Below are 18,009 nucleotides of genomic sequence, written 5' to 3'. Positions count from 1 at the left end.
GAAACATACGTAGATATAGATGAAGATGCTAGTGACATGGTTGTGTATGTCCAGGAGCCATGCGCTCCTTGTGCTGTGAAATCCCCATGTGTCATGAAGTCAATCAGTGCTGTCTAAAGTGCGTCTTAGAGTCGTTAAGCTCAGATGATTACAAGCTTTCGAATCGCATTGAACCTATGGCTTGAATACGAATAGTCTGTGGGATAGGAAGCTCAGGATCCGGTAGAGAGGCGGAATAAACACCTATGTATCTGTATGGTCCAAGAACAAAGATCCGTTGGTCGCAGGTGCGATCATCTGTAAATGATATGTCCAGAGCTCATGGATGGGCTGACAGGGCTCCCATGGTAAAATCAACATAGAGTGTCTGCTTACTTTAGCAAGCTTAATCGGACTGACGAGGCAGCTTGCGATACTCTGCCATGCTTGTCTGCCATGCGACGTTCAGTCTCGTCAAAATTTCACGGAGAGATCTCAACATGACAGGTGTTCATATCAGAGGCTCTGCCGTCACCCATTGGTCGAAGCTCATGGAAGGGACCATGCTTCGCTTTGCGATGGTGACGAGACGAAGACGAAGGTGACATTCCCGGTGCGTAGACATCAACACCCACTGTGGGATGACGTCAGAAAATAGTACCATTCTGACGAGGGTCAATACCCGTGTCTAGCCTTGAAGATGAACACGTTGGTGACTATGTGAATTTTGAGAGTCGATGAGAGGTGATATGAAGTTAGATGTCAATCTGGCGTCCTCAACAAGTCGACCGGATCGTCCGATCCAAGGAGCCCATGTGGTTTGGCGCGCGCTGATTGGCAAACGGCGCCCAGCCAATCAGCACATGCTGACGTCAGGTATGCAATGCGCTGGTTTCTGGCTTGAGACCAGCGCTCCTATGTCCGTCTCCTCCTGGGAATTATCCATACATTTCGAGCGGTCCAGACGAACATCGCTGATTGCTCCTTATCATTCCAACCTGGCCGATGGGATTGATGTCTGGCGCTCTGCATTCTTTGTCCCCTAGTACTAAGCTCCGAGGATGGCGCTGACTGTGGACTACTCGTCCTTGTCAATCTCGATGTAAGACTTCCACCCCGACTTTCAGCCTGCCTAAGGGAGCTGACGTGTCTCTCCTTATGCCTGAATCTTCCCTCAATGTTTATGAGCACCGCACCATGTTCTACGGCATCATGATGGCAACTATCTGTCAGCGACAGTGGTCCGTCAATTGCCATAGGAGACAAGCAGAAATTCCCGGCACCTGACTAATCTAGCTACACGCATCCTCAGACTTCCAAAACCCGTCCATCTTCATGCGGTATCTCCTCGGTGTTCCGAATGAAATGCCGAGGTGCCCTAATCTGTTCTATTCCTCCAGAATTGGGTGAGGCTGCATAGAGTGTGATAGATGCTGTAGATTCTGTTTCGCCTGTTTCAACCGATTGTAAGGCGGAAACGTCCCATGTGAAAGGATCTATGTGGGCGGCAAGCGATCCAAGTACGGGAGCCACGTTGAACGAACCGAGGCTGATACTCTGCGACGCATACTGTGAGTTGTCTGCAGTGATGCCGAAGTCCTTCTTCTGATAGGCTTCTTGTAAGTCCAGCATGAAGTGCGATACGAGGATAGATGTCAACCTGGTTGATCGTGGTGATGAGCTCTCTACTCTCACTGCGAAAACAGGAATAGGAAGCGAGACTCACGGGGGAGTGAAGATGGAGATGACATCATCGGATTGGCCATTAACCTGAGGTACAGACATTAACTCGGATCGCATGGCTTAGCTGAACGTAACTCACAGAGAGTTGGTGGAGAATAAGCTGTAGAATATTCAGTGCAAGCAGCACGCTGGGTGTTCTTGTGAGAGGGTTGTGCTGGTGGATCAAATAGCTCCGACGCACATGAAGTAGAGAGTCCCTATATCAGGGGTATCAGCTTAGAAACTGTTGCAGCTATAAACGTTTGCCTACCATCGCGAAGGACTACACCAACGATGTCCTTGTCCTTCAACACCATCGCGGCTTTCTTCATGGTACGTCCTGAGAGATCATACCAGGTAATGGCAATGAGCAGCGTATCCGCAGCGATTGTACACGCCCGATTGATGATGATCCCTGCACAAAACACTTCAGTACGTAAACACGGCGTTACATTACAGACCTACATCTGCAACAGATCAGATAAGCCATAGCCACAATAGTGAAGAGAGAACGGACATACTTCTCTTCCAGGGAAAGGGGAAGGTCGTCATTCAACCAACACCCGAGGATCTGGTGAATTACACCAGTGGGATGATAGCCCAGCTCCATCTGGCAAGTCATGCTCGTTATTTGTGGTGGACCGTGCCGAGGTGCGGACTCTGCTTACGAGATTTGTTGCCACAGGGCAGAGCAGCAGCATAAGGACGAGGCCTGACAATGTCCAGTTCTGACTTAGTGCAAATGCACGTAAGCCAGAGAACACTAGGAGGGAAGCCTTAATTGAGCAATGGTAAGTCTCAGAAGACCCGGTACTCACGTGCTGGCGGCAGTAATGCCAAGCATAGAAATGGTTTCGTTGCTACGACGATCTCGGTACAGCTGATGATACCGAACATTGTCATCGATAATGGGTTGAACACCTTAAGAACGCATATCGCACCTCTTGCAGACATTTGATCAGTTGGATGTCGCTCCTTAGGTATGATAGATGGGAATACCTTTGTGGACAATGACGCATACGGGAATAGGCTAAGAACCTGACCCAGAAGGTTGATATACCGATTTGAAAAATACAGCAGAGCGGAAAGAGTGCCTGCTTTCCCTTTACAGAAAAGACGTCCTTCCCGAGGCACGGTAATAATCCAGTCATGCACGACCATCACTAGATGGTAACTCGTATCAGGAGTAATTCAAGCATTGTATGAGAAGACGTACCAGCAGCAGCGACGACGCAATAGTTGTCAAGGACTCTAACGGGAGTCATGTAAGCGTATCAGCCCTGAATCCCTGGAGAGTAGGATAGGTTGGCCCGCACCCCAGAGAATAGGAGGCAACGAGCTCGCTGACTGCACTGGGTGATGGTGAAGTCATTGTCGAAGGAATTGATGAGTTGGGTGAGTGTGTCTCAAAACCTAGGAGTTCGTCTTGCCCTTATATAACTGGTCTCCCTCTAGTACTCGAGCAAGCACTCAGTGACAGACACTGCTAGGGATCCCAGATTCCGGTATCACCTGAAAGGTACCGGTAAACAAGGCTCCCCGCCACACACTGATTCAACTGTCCTTTGCAAACTCATGGCATAGCACAAACCACAGAGGAGTATCAACGTCAGAGAAGTGTGGTTAGAGGATGCATGATATGGAAGAGCTCACATGAATGAACGTATTTGTGCGGATCCGGCTGGCTATGCAGCGGTGGTTGAGCTGCCACCGGACTGCGATCACACAGCCGCCAACTCTCGCTCAAGGTTTTTTCCGGAACATCCATGCATCCACCTCTGTATCTTTCCTCTTTTCAACTGATTGAAACGATATGTGATCTGCCGGGGGATCCGCGGTGCTTCGATGGCGATGCGTTCAACAATGAAGCAGTGCTGCTGTATATGGTTCGATTGAACCTTAACCCTACGAAAGGCTATAGCCATATACTTCTCACCACAAGAATCGGAAGGACGGAAAGATCAGCTGCCATCAGAAGCGAATGCGATTGCAGGGCTTTTCTTGGCTGATCACGTCAGCAGATAAGGAATTCATGCGGTGGACGTGATATGGACGATCGCCCTCCGAGAGAGCGGGAAGTCCAGGAGTGCGCCCAGCTCGCGCGTGACTTGGTGCCGGTAGTATCTTTGCTGAGCCTGACTAGCCAGACGCTGGCGAAAAATTTGTCTTCACGGCCTCACAAGCTCCGGGTGCGGGACCACAGGAACAGGAACATTCTTGTGTGGGTCATAAATTGTCAGTCAATCTCTGAAGACGTGATTTTGTGCTCCCGACTACCTACATTGTGGTGCGTGCCCAGCCACGTAGCCGCGTGTTGCAGGGGCTCGTCTACGTTGCTTCCGCAATTGACTCTTCTGTAGATCATTTGAGAGAAGCACAGCGGCCATAAGCGATATGAAGAAGTTCATCAACTCACGAAACAGCATCGGAAACTGAGTATGTACACCGACTCTGGAACGGGCTCAATGCGCAGGAGGTCATCATCACCGAAGGCGAGACTACCGCCTTGCTCAGTATTTTTGGACGCTTTGTGGCTTCTTAACTTCTCCTATGCACGAGGTTTATCGACTGCGTGCACAGCTATGTCAGCATAGCTATGTTTCCAAACACGTCATGGGGCTTACGATGTCCCATGATAACTTGCCTTCAACACGTTGAAGACAGTCACAGCATCCTACCATCTTGCCGAAGCTGCAAGAGCCGCACGGTGCATATACCTTTTTATTCATCGCACGCTACCCATGAGTAAGTGCGGAAATATGCATGTGTTATTCGACGCCTCGAGCCTCAGATAATGAGCGCTGAGTGAGCCGCCCACCAGAAAAGGAAGGTGCTGTAACTCTGCCGATTTTGACGTCCACATTCAAAATCGGCGTCTTCGGAGCATGGGGAAGACTACCACGCGCTGGTGACCCAACGAGTGTCGGCTTGTCTACCTCCCTCACTCTCACCAGCGCAGCAAACACCGCAACAAAAACATGGACAGCAAACAAGAAGACCTCATGAATACATCCCCTATAGAAAATGGCCAAACAGCCAGTGAAGTCGAAGCTGTCAACGACGGGCACGTCAACGTCGAGGATGAGTTCAGGGCCCCCGCAGGTAGCTCAAAGCCAATAGCACAACGCAAGTACTCCATTGACCCCTTCTAGCACTTTTGAACAAGCTCAGTATCCTCGACCGTCTACTCACCCCAGCCATACTCGTATGCATGGTCGTAGGCGTCCTCATCGGCAACTACGTCCCCGGCGTCGAGGCCGCCTTCAGCATCGCACAATTCCAATCCGTCTCTGCTCGTAAGTTTTCCTAGCTGTGAGTGATACAACGCGGACACGACTCTCACCATTCACCATTTTCATTAGCAATCGCAATAGGCCTCATCGTCATGATGTGGCCCATTCTCACCAAAGTTCGCTACGAAGCCCTCCCCGCCCTCTTGCCGAACCGACACGCCCTGACCCACATCATTCTCTCCCTCGCGCTCAACTGGATCGTTGCCCCGTTCCTCATGCTCGCCCTTGCATGGGCCGCGCTGCCAGACCTGCCCACGTACCGCACGGGCGTGATCATGGTCGGGCTCGCGCGGTGCATCGCGATGGTCATGGTCTGGAACGCGCTCGCGCGGGGCGACAGCGATTACTGCGCCGTCCTGGTCGTGTTCAACAGCATGTTGCAAATCGTGCTGTATGCGCCGTTTGCGCTGCTGTTCGTGAATATCTTGGGGGGCGGCGGAGGAGTGGAGAAGACGTTGCACGTGTCGTACGGGGACGTCGCGATCTCGGTGCTCATCGTACGTCCACATCACATGCCTCCGAGTATCCGTCTTGCTGACTAGCGTCGGGTGCAGTACCTCGGCATCCCACTTGCAGCAGGCGTCGTGACGCGCTTCGCGATGCTCCGCCTCACCTCGCGCCGCTTCTTCGAGTCGACGTTCCTCCCATATTTCAGCCCGCTCGCACTCCTCGGCCTTCTCTATACGATCGTCGTCATGTTCGCCTACCAGGGCCACCACATCGTGCACAACCTCGGACCCGTCTTCCGCGTCATCGTTCCGCTCGTGCTGTACTTCGTCATCATGTGGTCTACCACGTTCGCGTTCGTGTGGTGGTGTGCGCGGCCGCGGCCGCGTCCTGCCATGGTGCGCGGGACAAGCGCAAGTGTGGATGAGAAGGAGAAGAAGAAACGGGCAGAGTGGTCGTACGAGATGGCGGTCGTGCAGAGCTTCACGGCAGCCTCGAACAACTTCGTGAGCCTTGCTTGACTTCTCGCCGCGATGGCCATTCCTATGTATCGGGTTGCTGACTGTCTACCATTGGGTTTGTCAGGAGCTCGCGATCGCAGTGACGATTGCAGTGTACGGCGTCGGCTCGGACCAGGCGCTTGCGGCGACGATTGGGCCGCTCGTCGAGGTGCCGGTGCTGCTCGCCCTCACGTGGGTCGCGCTCTTCCTGCGGCGCAGGCTGACATGGCATTCAGGATGGGATGTGGAGGCGGGGACGATACTTGCCAGAGATGTCGTGCAAGGAAGAGAAGAAGCCAAGCGTGGGGATGAGAAGTTGGCGATCGTGAGTGGGATAGAGGAAACGCATTAGCGGCAGGGTCGACATGCTATGTGATTTCGTTCTGTAGCAGAGAGCACTAAGCATGCAAGCTTACACGTCATCAATGATAGTAGAGGGACTCGATTCAGCGGCAGCGAAGAGAACGACTGCACCGATGGCGTGATGGAGTACGGTATCTGTGGGGACACCTCGTCTTGGGTCCTCATCGTGAAACGGTACGTTTAAATGTCCCTAAGATGGTTGAGCTACACAGACGACTCGTTATTCCTGTGGCAGACACGACGACTCGCCAACAAAGAGGACGTGCTCACCTACGACTCGAACTTGTACGGCGAAATACGCATGAAGATGCTCGAGTACCTATCGCGCCCTGCTCCTCCTGGTAGGAGTCGTACCCTATACCCTAGACAATGGATGGCGGTCTTCGCCACACATCCGCGACATGAGACACTCACCGCCATCGTATGTCCTTGCCTTCGTGTGATGCATGTTAGTAAAGACAACGTGGGATGCTGAGCCGGAGCTGCACCTGGCCGACAACCGGAAGCCCGGCCCAGAAGTTGCCGCAATGGGCGCTCGTTTTAACGCGCTCTCGCCCGTCATCTCGCTCGTTCGCACTGTGCTCCACTATCAAACGTCTTGACTTCGCCGTCAATGCTGCCATGTCCCTCTGGTTAGCCTGGATGTCTCTCTGAGACATGTCCGGCAGTGCGTGTATCACTGGCGTAGATCGCCGTTGAAGACGTCCGAGGGCAGGCATTCTCACCGTACTAGCTTGGAGGGGGGATGAGACGTTGAGAGATTACTATGACGAGGTCTTTGACACAGGTGAGTGTATACGATTGAGTTGCGCGACGCAAAGAGATTGCTTGCCCAGTGAGGATCCTTCTCGCGCAGGCAATCGTAAAAACAATTACCAACTGCGCCTTCCCGGACAACCCCATCGTTGGCGAGGAGCGTGCTGGTCATCTACATATCGAGTACTGGGTAACACCTTGCAATCGTATTCATTGCTGGGCTCGCGAATGAGACCTGAATTGCAAGGCACTAGCCTAGACAGAAGGCGGAAGGAGTATTGGGACCGTATCAAACGAGGACTGCCGACCAGCTCCTTCGTGCCACCAAGCGCAGCGACTACAATTATGGCTGGGCGAGATGTGAGTGGGTCCGCTTTGCTTGTCTTCTTGCCCTACCTGATTCGCTTTTACTTGGGCACGCAACGTCCCGTAGCGCTTCTCTTGTGTTTTCTCGAGATTCTCCGAACTTCGCGGTCTCGATTCCACAATCTCGTCTCTCCATCCAGCACCAGTCTCAGTCTGATAACTTCAATTCGATTCTCCACACCGTACATTTAACTCGATGCCTCTGTGACATCGCGGATCTCACCTATCTGTCTCCTTCTATCAAGTCAACATTGTTTGCAGCCCATCAGTCGGGATCGACCCTGCTCAACGCCTTCCGTCTTCCTCATCAGCCTGCGCTCTCCAGGCGTGAACTCTAGAAGCTATATGCACACTGGCACCCGGTCGTTGTTGCTCCGCTTACGCTCCCTTCGTATTTCCCCATCGCATTCCCCGGACGCCTCAATGCAAATACGGTTCTCCTCATAGTAGCGTCGCAGGTATTGCAAACCGACTTAGCAATATGGCTCTGCAAGTACTTGGTGGGCTCGTCCTCCTGGCTTCAGTATGTCGCACCCTCAATTCGTGCTTCACACTCGGGGATTCTGCTGATGAGACAGCCCTCGCTCAGATCGCACACCAAATCTTCAAGCGGTACAAGGCCTACTCCATTCGCGCGCACCTTGTCCTCCGCTGGTATCCACTCGCGCGCCACCCCGGTGCTTGGGACGGAGCTGCCGAAGCGGTGGATGGCGTGCATCGGCTTGGGCGGGTACGAGTATCTGTATATCTGCAGGTCGGACGAACAGTACGGCGAGGTCGTTTGTTTTGGTGAGCTTCCGTTTGTAGTGCAAGGACCGAGACGCACAAACTCACTTGTGGGGTGCATGCGACAGGCCCGAAGGAGCTGTCTAAATGATTCTCTCCGCGTACGCCGCAAGCCTCATCACAGGCACCGTTGTGGATGTGACTAAACACCCGCTTGCGTTTCGCTGCTGCTTTCGGAGCAATGGTCACTGGGACCGAATCACGCAAGACTGCTGACCAGCTGCGGCATGCAGTTGGCCGCAGTAGCTGCGAAGTTGATTGGAGAAGATGTAAGTGGCTCCCTACCCTTGTTTGACCCTCCCTTCCTCCATCGCTCTGTTTTGCACGCGCATCTTCATGCCGTACGAATGCGCTAGTCAATTATCTTGGACGTTCAGGCTTTACCGCCAAACATCTTCTTTGCGTTGTCTTACCCGCGTGTGCGATTCAGCGTCGTCCATGATCGTGTACGTATACTCGATCCCATTCGGGCAAAAGGAACATGTGCGGAGCCCCATATATGCACCTGGCTAGCCCACATGTCCCTTGTCATGCGGAATCACAGGAGCCACAGATTCAAGAGAGCGTTTCGCGCAGACTATGCGCATATATTGCCTATGCAGCCTCCGATGGATTTGCCACTCCCGTCCTGGTAAGACGCTTCTCAACTACAAATGCATCACTTTGCTGACTCTCCTGTTCACCAGACATGTGGGGACCTCTATCCGAGCGATGATATGGAGGGCTTCCTGTGCGGCCATAATTGCGCGGTTTGCCTCACGCTCCTCGATCCCCGTGTCGAGTTTGGCGTGATACGCTATTTGATCTGCCTCGTTTACCCTGCGATATGGACGCGCCCCGCAGCAGCAGGCTCTTTGTCGCCGTCCGCAAACGACGCGCTTTTGAGCGTCTGCTTCACAAGCCGCTCAGTGGCAAGCGACCGAAGCTGACGATCGTGACATCCACGGCGGAGACGCTCGGAACCTTGGGGAGAAGGCCCATCGGAAGCCGAGCTTGCATGAATGCGTTGGCGATGCATATCCTTTGCGTGACGAGGGTCGAGGTGCATGAGGCGAGGTAGGCGGTAATTGCGGATCGTACGAGGAAAAGATTCAGGGTGTGTATGTTTTTTCCTTGTGGTGGCACTCGGTTTGTTCTTAGCGTATCATGTTGATGGACGACTGTAGGATCGAGCTGCGGGCTCCACAATGGTCGAGGAGGTGGGCGGCCATCGTTCCGGACACCCAGGGAGAGTCGCTTGATTGCGGTTCCAGGCGGAAACTGTGGCGTTGCCGTCTGAGTGCAGGTCCTGTACCCAGAAGTAGGCGCTTGTTTGCAAGCAGAAGGAGGAGGCGCGGAGGCGACCGTCGGTGCGTCTTATGCCTTCGTTTGTCATGTGGAAGCTCTGTGTGGTCATGGGTGCCACAGTTCGCTCTGTATACAGGGCCAGCGCAAGAAGGACGCCGGGTTCTTGGTCATTGCTTTAGTCAACAAGGTATGCGGGTGGGCAAGAACCGCGCATCATAGGACGTCTAGAACGTAGTGAGGAAAGCCGGGCGGAAAGTTTCCTTCGCGTGACGGTCTTCTGCAGCGCTGAGGGGCTTTAAGGCTGCTCTGATCTGTCGCGAATCAACTGAGCTCGTTAATGTATTTCAGACAAGTACACGGGAGCAATTGTGTGACCAAAGAACCCAGCAGATCTCTATAGCAAACGGGTTGTGATATCAAAACAAAGGAGGTACTGTACTACTGTGCTTGAGTACGACAGCACGATGTGTCGAAGATCCTCACCTCGTGTTGAGATGTCCTTGACTGCTTTGAGCGACGGAGGTTTACGGAGCCTCCCGCCGCAGCGGCCATGTGTCCTACATCGTTAATTATTCTCGAAGCCTCGAGGCCGCAGTCAATAATTGTTTTCGGGTTTGTCAAAAGGTCCCGAACTGTGGAGAGCTCGAAATGCGGCATAATTCCTCACTTGGAAAAGATATGGAAGGAATATAAGAAGGCCCACTGCCGCGCCTCCTACGATCTGGCTTCGGATGACGCAATCGGCGAAAATGGCATTTCATATTCCCGTATATGTATGTGTGAACTACAACGCTGGCTAGCAATTAGAATCACCGTGGGCCCTTGTCACTATGTTACTCTTCGGTTTCTCCTATGTTTTGATATTCTCAGTGCCGGGCGGCTCGCAGGAGAGCGCATGCTGACATTTCAAGCAAGGGAATCGATACATGTGTCAGCCGATCAAGGTTCTTCAGGCGGGGATAGGAGGCGTTAACCGAAAAAAAGAGCGTCCCCGGGAAAACATCGACGTTCGTACCATATGACCGAGTCATGTTCGGTACTGAACCATCGTATCCATCGCTCCATGAAACCTTCTGTGACTGAACTCACATTGGCTTGGGGAGAGCGAACTAGAAGGTAGAATCAGGCGTTGTGAAGCTTAAGCTTCGTCCTCGGATGGGACGATGATACATCTAACTACGCCCTACCTAGGGCCCTGCGTGGTACGATGTAGAAATCATGGAACCGTGGCATCGTCAGTGAGGTGACGGGCCAGAGGTGAAAGACACAGAAGCAGGAAAGCATGGAACTCTCCTCATTCAACCGATCAAGCAGCTGCGCAACTGGGAACATGCCAGGCGATTGCCGGGCCTTGAACGATCGACGGTCACTAAGATTCTCCTCCCTACGGAGGGGTAGTTGCATTGTTCAGATGAGATGAAATCCCAGATATTGCTCGTTGCTCGTTGAAAGCGTGAAGACGAGATAGAAGTCGCAGTCACAGCAAGTAGAGTCGCCACATCAGGGGGAACAACCAGAAGGTTTTTTGCAACTCGGCAACGAACGTCGCAGCCACGCTCACAATATTGCCAAACAATGGGGTCCCTTTGCCGCCGTTTGCCTCTGGTACTGGTCGCTAAAGCCTGGAGACAGCCACACTGGTATGTGCCCATTTCAAATGTTCCACTGCCGTCCGTTTGGGTAGCATCAGCATCGCTCAAGTTTGGGTGAAGTTCCGGACTACCCATCTGGTCTCCTATCGACCGTCATACTGGACGGCATCCTTCGGGTCCTTGCCTTGATGATGCTCTCAGGGTGGGATCGTTGGAAGAACTTCTTTCTGGGGTCATTGAGTCAGCCGCAGCGGTACGTAGGAGTTCGCACGCACCCTGCATACGTGCCCTTGAGCTTAACGCCACAGCTAATCAAGTATAAGGGCTCGCTAGTACTTCTCATCGCCGCATTCGCAGAACTCGTTACACACCTCCTGCTCATCGCCCCTTGTTGAATGCGCTCATCAGTTCTCGACATATAGCTTTTGCGAACTCAATGCAATCAATATCGTGGCGAAATACTTCATCGTCATGGGAGACACTTGTATGGGCACTAAGCATCTCGGCGCTGGTACGTCCAAGTTCCCTCATCTTCCACTTAGGCCCAGCTGACCTTTCGGTTGCAGGCTGGGCACCAGATAATGCGGAAATATGACGGTTTCTTCCTGAAACTTCATGCCTCTGTTGTCCTACTTCCCCCTGCCGTCGCAGCGTGGTACGCCATGTCCCTCCAAATCGGCCAGATGTCCCTCGTGTCGACGATGGCCCTCTGCTACGCCATATATCTGGGAGCTCTATGCACGACGGTCGTTGCCTACAGGCTATCTCCCTTTCACCCATTGTATCGGTACCCTGGTCCGTTCTGGTGCCGGACGTCCATGTTCGTTCATGCTGTCCGCACAACCACCGGTAAACAGATGACGTATCTCAAGGCCTTGCATGAGAGATATGGGGATGTAGTCCGAATAGGTACTCCCATTTACGCCAACTCAACGGGATGATTGGTGGCTTACTACCTTATGTACACCAGGTCCTAACGCGATCTCCGTGCGGGACGCGTCCCTAGTTGGACCGGTACTAGGTCCTTCAGGTCTACCCAAGAGCGCATGTACGTTATTTATGAGCTGTGTCTACCGTATTTGAGATTTGACAATGGCGTTGACTTTCGTGACAGTCTTCACGGGAACAGTCTTGACTGAATCGAATATCCACTTATCTGGCATCCGGGACCTCGAGGAACATGCTATCCGCCGACGCCCATGGGTCCGAGGGCTTGCTCCCCCGGCTCTCAGAGAGTATGAGCAAATCGGAGCAGCTCGGATTTACCAGCTGGTCAATAGGCTAGCAGAGCAGAAGGGAGTGGTGATTCTGGGTCAATGGTTCAACTACCTTGCGTACGTCACACAGCGCCTTCCCTTGTTGTTTACCTGATGCGGGCCCATTCTAGATACGATTTCATGTCGGACATGGCGTGCGTTCCCTCTCAATGTACCACATCCGCTTTCAACACTCATATATCTACAGTTTTGGTGGAGGGTCTGAGCTAATGCGGGATGGAGATCAGACCGGTTTATGGACCACGCTTGAGAAAGGAACAGCGTGAGCAATATTCTCCTTCAATCATGTGTTATACTGATTCCCGCACCGTGCACAGCACGGCATTGTTCATGGGCCAAGTCCCATGGCTCGGAGTATACCTAGGCCACATTCCCGGAGCTGCAAGAGCCGTAAACGAATTTCTTGAGTACAGCCGGGAGCAAGCAATGAAACGCCTCGCTCGAGGATCCATCACTCGTGACCTTTTCCATTATCTTGTAAGCGTACTGTTATTACGCTGCCAGTGTCACCCCGAGCTCAGTGTTCTATGACAGGCCAACGAAGATCTTCCAAAGAAAGACCCGCCTCCCACGGCTCAGCTCCGCAGTGACGGTCTCCTCGTGATTCTCGCTGGTTCAGACACAACATCGAGTGGCTTGACGAGTGTTTTCTACGGCCTTATGACCGACCCCTCTGCATATGCGTGTCTGCAGCAGGAGGTAGACCGGTTTTATCCTCCCGACGAGGATGTCTGTACTACAAAGCACCATCGCGACTTGCATTACGTGACAGCAGTGATGTACGAACATGCCTTACAGTCCTGGAATGGTGTTGACTAAAGCTCGCTTTCGCAGCAACGAATCCCTGCGACTCTTCCCGCCGACTCCCACCAACAGCTCGCGCGAAGTACCACATAACTCCAAGTCTCTCATATATAACAATGTGTACGTTCCTTATGCATGTCATCCAAGATATCATCCTGAACTGTATGCATAGGCTTCTACCGCCTGGGACGCTTATCCACATCCCGCATTATGTCCTTCACCGCGATCCCCGGAACTTCGTCTTCCCAGACACCTTCTGGCCCGAGCGGTGGCTCATCGCGTCCGGCCAACTGGAGCTCGAGAGCGCGCGGCTCCCTCACGGTCTCACGCAGCCGCCCCCTGGTCACGGAAAGCCGAAGTTTGAGTTCGTACACAACGATGCGGCGTTCATCCCGTTCTCGATCGGGCCGATGAACTGTCCTGGCAAGGGGCTGGCAATGCAGCAGATGCGGATGGTCATCTGTGCGCTCGTGCAGAGGTTCCGGTTCCGATTGCAGGAAGGGTGGGACTCGAGGCGATACGAGGAGGACTTTAAGGACTACTTCACGGCCAATCGCCCGGACTTGCCGGTCCATATCGAGCCTCGGTATTGAAGGTAGCGAAGCTAAGCTTGTGTGCTAAACAGCGTTGGGAGGCTTGGAGAAGTGAGCCGAGCGACTAGACGCAATTGATCCCCTACATGCTGTCATAATATAACGTCGAAACAGGCTTTGAAGCCAAGACTAGACCTTTAACAACGTGTAAGACATAGGTCAGTGACTAAGTGGCAGATCGTGTGAGAATAGCCAGGCCGCACTGGAAAAGAGAGGTGATTGTGAAAGAACGTTGAGGCCTTCCTTGAGTACTCATGAACCACAATCAAGTAGCGAGTATTTGCCATCACCAGCCTTTCCGTCACAGCGTATAGGAGGGTGTCACAAGTTCAAACCGTACCACCACCGAGATTTTGCCAAAGGTATACCACATTGTGACCAGAGTATATACGTGATTCCATTAAGAGACTCGGTGCATGCGGCGCAACGTGCGGCAGGTAAACCTACGTCATGTCTGGTTGCTTGAGCTTTGGTTCAACCGATTACTGATTACCTCTAGGCCTCGTTGTAACGCATTATCTTATGGAGAGACCAGAGATCGTATGATGCAATAAGCCCCTTGAGCTTTGAAGGTGGCTGCAGTGATTGAACATCGCTTTATTATCCAAGTATGAGCTCCTCCCCACGCCCTTCTCTGTGAGCGACGTGGTTTCCAATACAAAAAATATCACACAATTTATATGACTGCTGAAGCCCCCCGGTCCTACTCTGAGTCCAGCGATTCCACAGTCAGATCATCGATATGGGCCGCAAGTGAGCCAAATGTGCTGGCGAAGTTCAACGTAGAGGAGTTTATGACATGTGATGTGCGCAAGGGGTTGTCGGAGATTTGATTGAGGGTCATCGCCTGATACGCCTCCTGGAGGTCCAACATGAAATGCGAAACAAGAATTGACAAGAGGCTAAGCACGTGGAAGGAGGTATGAATCAGGCAGCTGGCAGGCGGTTAACATTATGGAAGGATGGGGACGTACGGAGAGATGAGAGTCGACAGTTGGTCACCATCTGATAGTACGCTATTGATCTAAAGCTGAATCAGAGCTACCTCCTACATTTCCAAGAGCAAGATTAGCACGCACCGGGGGCTGCTGCAGAAATATGACTAGTACAACATTGATTATCAATGATACACTTTGCGATGCAGGGCTCAATGTCAGCTCTGAATTGATGGCAATATGCACCCACACGAAGTAAAGCATTCCTGTCGTTCCCTGTAAGTATGGAGTGCAACAGAGAGTGAACATGCAGAGACCGTCTCGAAGTAACACTCCCATGAGATCTGCCCTTGACATAACGCTCGCTGCCGTTCTGACACTTGTGGGACGGAGTTTCCACCAAGTAATCGCGATGAGTAGGATGTCAGCAATGATTGTAGCTGTCCGGTTGACGACGGCCACTGAAATACTGGCTCAGTTGATTGTTTTGCGGTTGCGCTTTAATTACCTACTTCTATGATAGCTTTGTAAATGTGCGAAGAGTTGAGTAATCAGGCAACGGAAATACATATAACCCAATGAGAGTGGATAATCATCGGATATCATACACCCAATGACCGGGTAGATGGTTCCAGAGGGGTGATATCCGAGGTTCACCTAGGTTCAACTCAGCATGCATTAGCATAAGTTAATATCCCAAAAGGGTCACGCACGAGCCCGGTCACAAACGGCAGAAACGAGAAAGTGAAGGCGACAATGGATAGTTCCCAAGACTGGCTCAGTGCAAATGCCCTCAAACCCGTGAACACTGCAAATCTCAAGTTAGTGGGAAGGATAGATATGGGCACCAGAAGTGCAACATACTCACATGCCGGTGCCACTCTGGCCAAGTACATGGACAGATCGGTCGCGACCTGGATCCTAGCGCAGCTGAGTACATACATGGTTGGTGAAGCTACGGAATATAATCTTGAATATTCGCTAATCACCTCTATCATTGTGTGAATCAGCCTCTGACATCTGATCCAGCAGGTTACGAGTGTACCTCTGTAGATAGCGGAGCATAGGCCAGCATACTAACCACCTGGCTGACGATATTGGTATACTTATTTGCAAAGTACAGACAAGCGGAGAGTGGCCGGGCATCTGTGTTGATGAACAACTCCATTTCACGAGGGAGGGAGATCACCCAGTCGTACAACACCATCACTGCGACAAAACTCGATCTATCGAACTGGTGATGCGAAGTGTAGGCGAACATACCTGCGATTGCGACGAGCCCATAATTGACAAAAGATCTAAGGAAGCGACTGTCAGAAGTCTTCCATTCAAGAGACCAGGCGACTCACGACCAGTAATAGGACGAAATAATGTCAACCAGTTCACTGTTAGATGGCCACGACATCTTGCAAGGAAATAGAAGTGAGGGGTGCAAAGTGCGCTGCTTCAATAGCTGCGCACACTTCCGAGTCTACCGCTCCGGACTATATACACCGACAGCATTGATACGGTATTTGAAGAGTGACTCTGGTCATCGATATTTATATCACGTCTCCGAGTGTATTTCCCTGCTTCTTTGTGGGTTCATGACAGATCCGTCATATCACCGGTAGTGTGCTGCCACGGTGGACAAGCCTTCGGTGCCATGAGTCGCACAGCTATTAGATCCACCTTACGTAAACTACCGCCATGCCTTGCTCACTGGCGGAGTCTTACTGTGCGCAGTGCAGAAGCTCCATACAGTTCAAGTCATATGAGATGGAGGAGGCAAGCCGCCTGGCTTCGATAGGCTGCGGAGAAGCATAGAAGACTTGCATTAAACACAGCCTGTTGTTAGGTACTGGAAGTTCGAGAAGTGTTCTCGCGCCGACGAGGGGATAATAACGAGTGAATTCCGTAAAGGGCATCAAGGTCATTGTCCGATCATGGCATGAATATTGTATCTCTTGCATCTTCGAGCTTGGACTTAGTGCTATGGGTCATGAAGATATACACAGCCAAACTCCTGGGAAACGGTATCTCTTGTGGAAATAAGAACAGCTCAGAAATCGAAGCCACGAAGTGTGGCCGTGCCATGGATGTTGGTCCTGAACCCTTGACGAGAAAGATCGAACGTGGTATTCCCAAGTGATGGCATTGTGTCAAGGAAAATGCCGGAATACACTTCCGGATCAGCTTCGATACTCCGCTCCCTAAGTCACAGCAAGGAAGCACAGGACATCACCTACCAAACTCTACGGGTCTCTCTCGGATGACGTCCGTCTTCATCTCACGGATATGTGGAAGTCACAGAGAGCCTCAAGGAACCCGACTGGCAATACAATTATAAACCTGAAATACCTCCAGCGGATAGCTTGAACATACATAAGGAACTTCGTAATGAGTTTCGGGCACGGAGAGCGATTCCCTTGCTGGTTCTCCTTTCATCGCACAGACAACGCGTCGTCCTCGGGTAAGATCTCCGACGAGCTTCCAGAGGGCTGTCCATTATGCTGTGCAGCGGAGATGGAAGGGAATGAGCAGAATTTGATTCGATCATGTAAGCGTCACGCCACAGCAAGAAGCAGTGCTCACCACATTCGATGTGATAATTGGGGCGAGCTAGTGCTTCTCATCCCTTTACGAACCCATGTCAACAGAAACGCATGCACCGTGTCTAACGTGTGTTCCTCAGGCCCGACTCCATTTGGACATCTCTTCTCATAAATGCTACCGTAGTCTATGAGAACTTGAAAAGGAGCACTCACACTAAGTTAACAGAGACGCTCCCTGACCCTCGGACGAAACCTGGAGGTAACGCGCAAGACGCGATGATAGAGCATTTCATTTTCTCTGAAGTTGTCTGCGTACCTCCACGTCGGTCAGGTGCAGTCGAGAAGTGAGGGGACTGTTGGGCAACAGCTATGATCACGTTACTACCTGCTAGAATTTCTGGTAGCTAGGGATTCGATCCGGCAACGGTTGACAGTGTTGGAATCCTGGCGTCAAGATGGCGAGCTCGCGGAACGAGCGCCACAGGTCCCGCCCCCCGACGGATACCCGCGCTCTTATCTACCCCTATTTTACTGTGTATATAAGGTCTATTGTATGTACTACGTACGACACGCGTTTGCACCGGCCAAACGCGAATCCCATTTGTGCCCGCTTGCCCTCGAAACTTCTTCAGACAGTTCAATTCAGGAATTTCTGATGTGATGGTGACTTGGCTCAGCCTGTGGATAAATTAGATAAGAAGAATCTTGCACTGGCAGAAGCATACGGGCTTCAGAGGGTAGAAAGGATGCAGATACTGGAGAATCTCACCGCAAT

At 52.0% G+C, this 18,009-nt stretch overlaps 6 protein-coding genes across 6 annotated transcripts; 4 read left to right on the top strand and 2 right to left on the bottom strand.

Annotated features, from left to right (window-relative positions):
• Positions 1 to 1,287: 1,287 nt before the first annotated feature.
• Positions 1,288 to 2,966, bottom strand: DICSQDRAFT_128271 (uncharacterized protein; the record flags this gene model as incomplete). The annotated part of the gene is made up of 11 exons (XM_007367721.1): positions 1,288 to 1,673; positions 1,706 to 1,749; positions 1,802 to 1,822; positions 1,904 to 1,919; positions 1,973 to 2,116; positions 2,167 to 2,168; positions 2,223 to 2,311; positions 2,370 to 2,433; positions 2,520 to 2,622; positions 2,643 to 2,864; positions 2,918 to 2,966. The coding sequence occupies 11 exons, from the start codon at positions 2,964 to 2,966 to the stop codon at positions 1,288 to 1,290; spliced, it is 1,140 nt and encodes a 379-aa protein (XP_007367783.1).
• A 1,946-nt stretch (positions 2,967 to 4,912) lies between these two features.
• Positions 4,913 to 6,293, top strand: DICSQDRAFT_148494 (arsenical-resistance protein ACR3; the record flags this gene model as incomplete). The annotated part of the gene is made up of 4 exons (XM_007367720.1): positions 4,913 to 4,997; positions 5,064 to 5,491; positions 5,549 to 5,947; positions 6,027 to 6,293. 4 exons carry the CDS (start codon positions 4,913 to 4,915, stop codon positions 6,291 to 6,293), a joined length of 1,179 nt encoding a protein of 392 aa, XP_007367782.1.
• A 608-nt stretch (positions 6,294 to 6,901) lies between these two features.
• Positions 6,902 to 7,681, top strand: DICSQDRAFT_138539 (uncharacterized protein). Its single transcript, XM_007367719.1, has 2 exons — positions 6,902 to 7,420; positions 7,494 to 7,681. The coding sequence occupies exons 1-2, from the start codon at positions 7,289 to 7,291 to the stop codon at positions 7,581 to 7,583; spliced, it is 222 nt and encodes a 73-aa protein (XP_007367781.1). The 5' UTR covers positions 6,902 to 7,288; the 3' UTR covers positions 7,584 to 7,681.
• Positions 7,682 to 7,907: 226 nt separating this feature from the next.
• On the top strand, positions 7,908 to 8,303 carry DICSQDRAFT_172005 (uncharacterized protein; the record flags this gene model as incomplete). The annotated part of the gene is made up of 3 exons (XM_007367718.1): positions 7,908 to 7,949; positions 8,005 to 8,215; positions 8,281 to 8,303. 3 exons carry the CDS (start codon positions 7,908 to 7,910, stop codon positions 8,301 to 8,303), a joined length of 276 nt encoding a protein of 91 aa, XP_007367780.1.
• A 423-nt stretch (positions 8,304 to 8,726) lies between these two features.
• DICSQDRAFT_138537 (uncharacterized protein) lies at positions 8,727 to 9,793 on the bottom strand. Its single transcript, XM_007367717.1, has 3 exons — positions 9,379 to 9,793; positions 8,899 to 9,308; positions 8,727 to 8,843 (listed from the first exon to the last, which is right to left on the bottom strand). Exons 1-2 carry the CDS (start codon positions 9,606 to 9,608, stop codon positions 9,107 to 9,109), a joined length of 432 nt encoding a protein of 143 aa, XP_007367779.1. The 5' UTR covers positions 9,609 to 9,793; the 3' UTR covers positions 8,727 to 8,843; positions 8,899 to 9,106.
• A 1,734-nt stretch (positions 9,794 to 11,527) lies between these two features.
• Positions 11,528 to 13,765, top strand: DICSQDRAFT_172004 (high nitrogen upregulated cytochrome P450 monooxygenase 2; the record flags this gene model as incomplete). The annotated part of the gene is made up of 10 exons (XM_007367716.1): positions 11,528 to 11,602; positions 11,658 to 12,000; positions 12,062 to 12,139; positions 12,206 to 12,425; positions 12,479 to 12,502; positions 12,556 to 12,630; positions 12,686 to 12,845; positions 12,903 to 13,147; positions 13,203 to 13,292; positions 13,345 to 13,765. The coding sequence occupies 10 exons, from the start codon at positions 11,528 to 11,530 to the stop codon at positions 13,763 to 13,765; spliced, it is 1,731 nt and encodes a 576-aa protein (XP_007367778.1).
• Between the last annotated feature and the right edge of the window lie 4,244 nt (positions 13,766 to 18,009).

Source organism: Dichomitus squalens (genome assembly GCF_000275845.1).
Source record: "Dichomitus squalens LYAD-421 SS1 unplaced genomic scaffold DICSQscaffold_28, whole genome shotgun sequence".
Classification (NCBI taxonomy): domain Eukaryota; kingdom Fungi; phylum Basidiomycota; class Agaricomycetes; order Polyporales; family Polyporaceae; genus Dichomitus; species Dichomitus squalens.
This window is presented reverse-complemented; position numbering and strand designations above follow the sequence as displayed.

Excerpts from the sequence above, each read along its gene's own strand:
- DICSQDRAFT_138539 (XM_007367719.1), top strand. The coding sequence starts at position 7,289 with ATGAGACCTGAATTGCAAGGCACTAGCCTAGACAGAAGGCGGAAGGAG. Across the intron at positions 7,421-7,493 it reads CAATTATGGCTGGGCGAGAT|CGCTTCTCTTGTGTTTTCTC; the intron begins GTGAGTGGGTCC and ends AACGTCCCGTAG.
- DICSQDRAFT_138537 (XM_007367717.1), bottom strand. The coding sequence starts at position 9,608 with ATGACCACACAGAGCTTCCACATGACAAACGAAGGCATAAGACGCACC. Across the intron at positions 9,309-9,378 it reads GTGGAGCCCGCAGCTCGATC|CCTGAATCTTTTCCTCGTAC; the intron begins CTACAGTCGTCC and ends AAACATACACAC.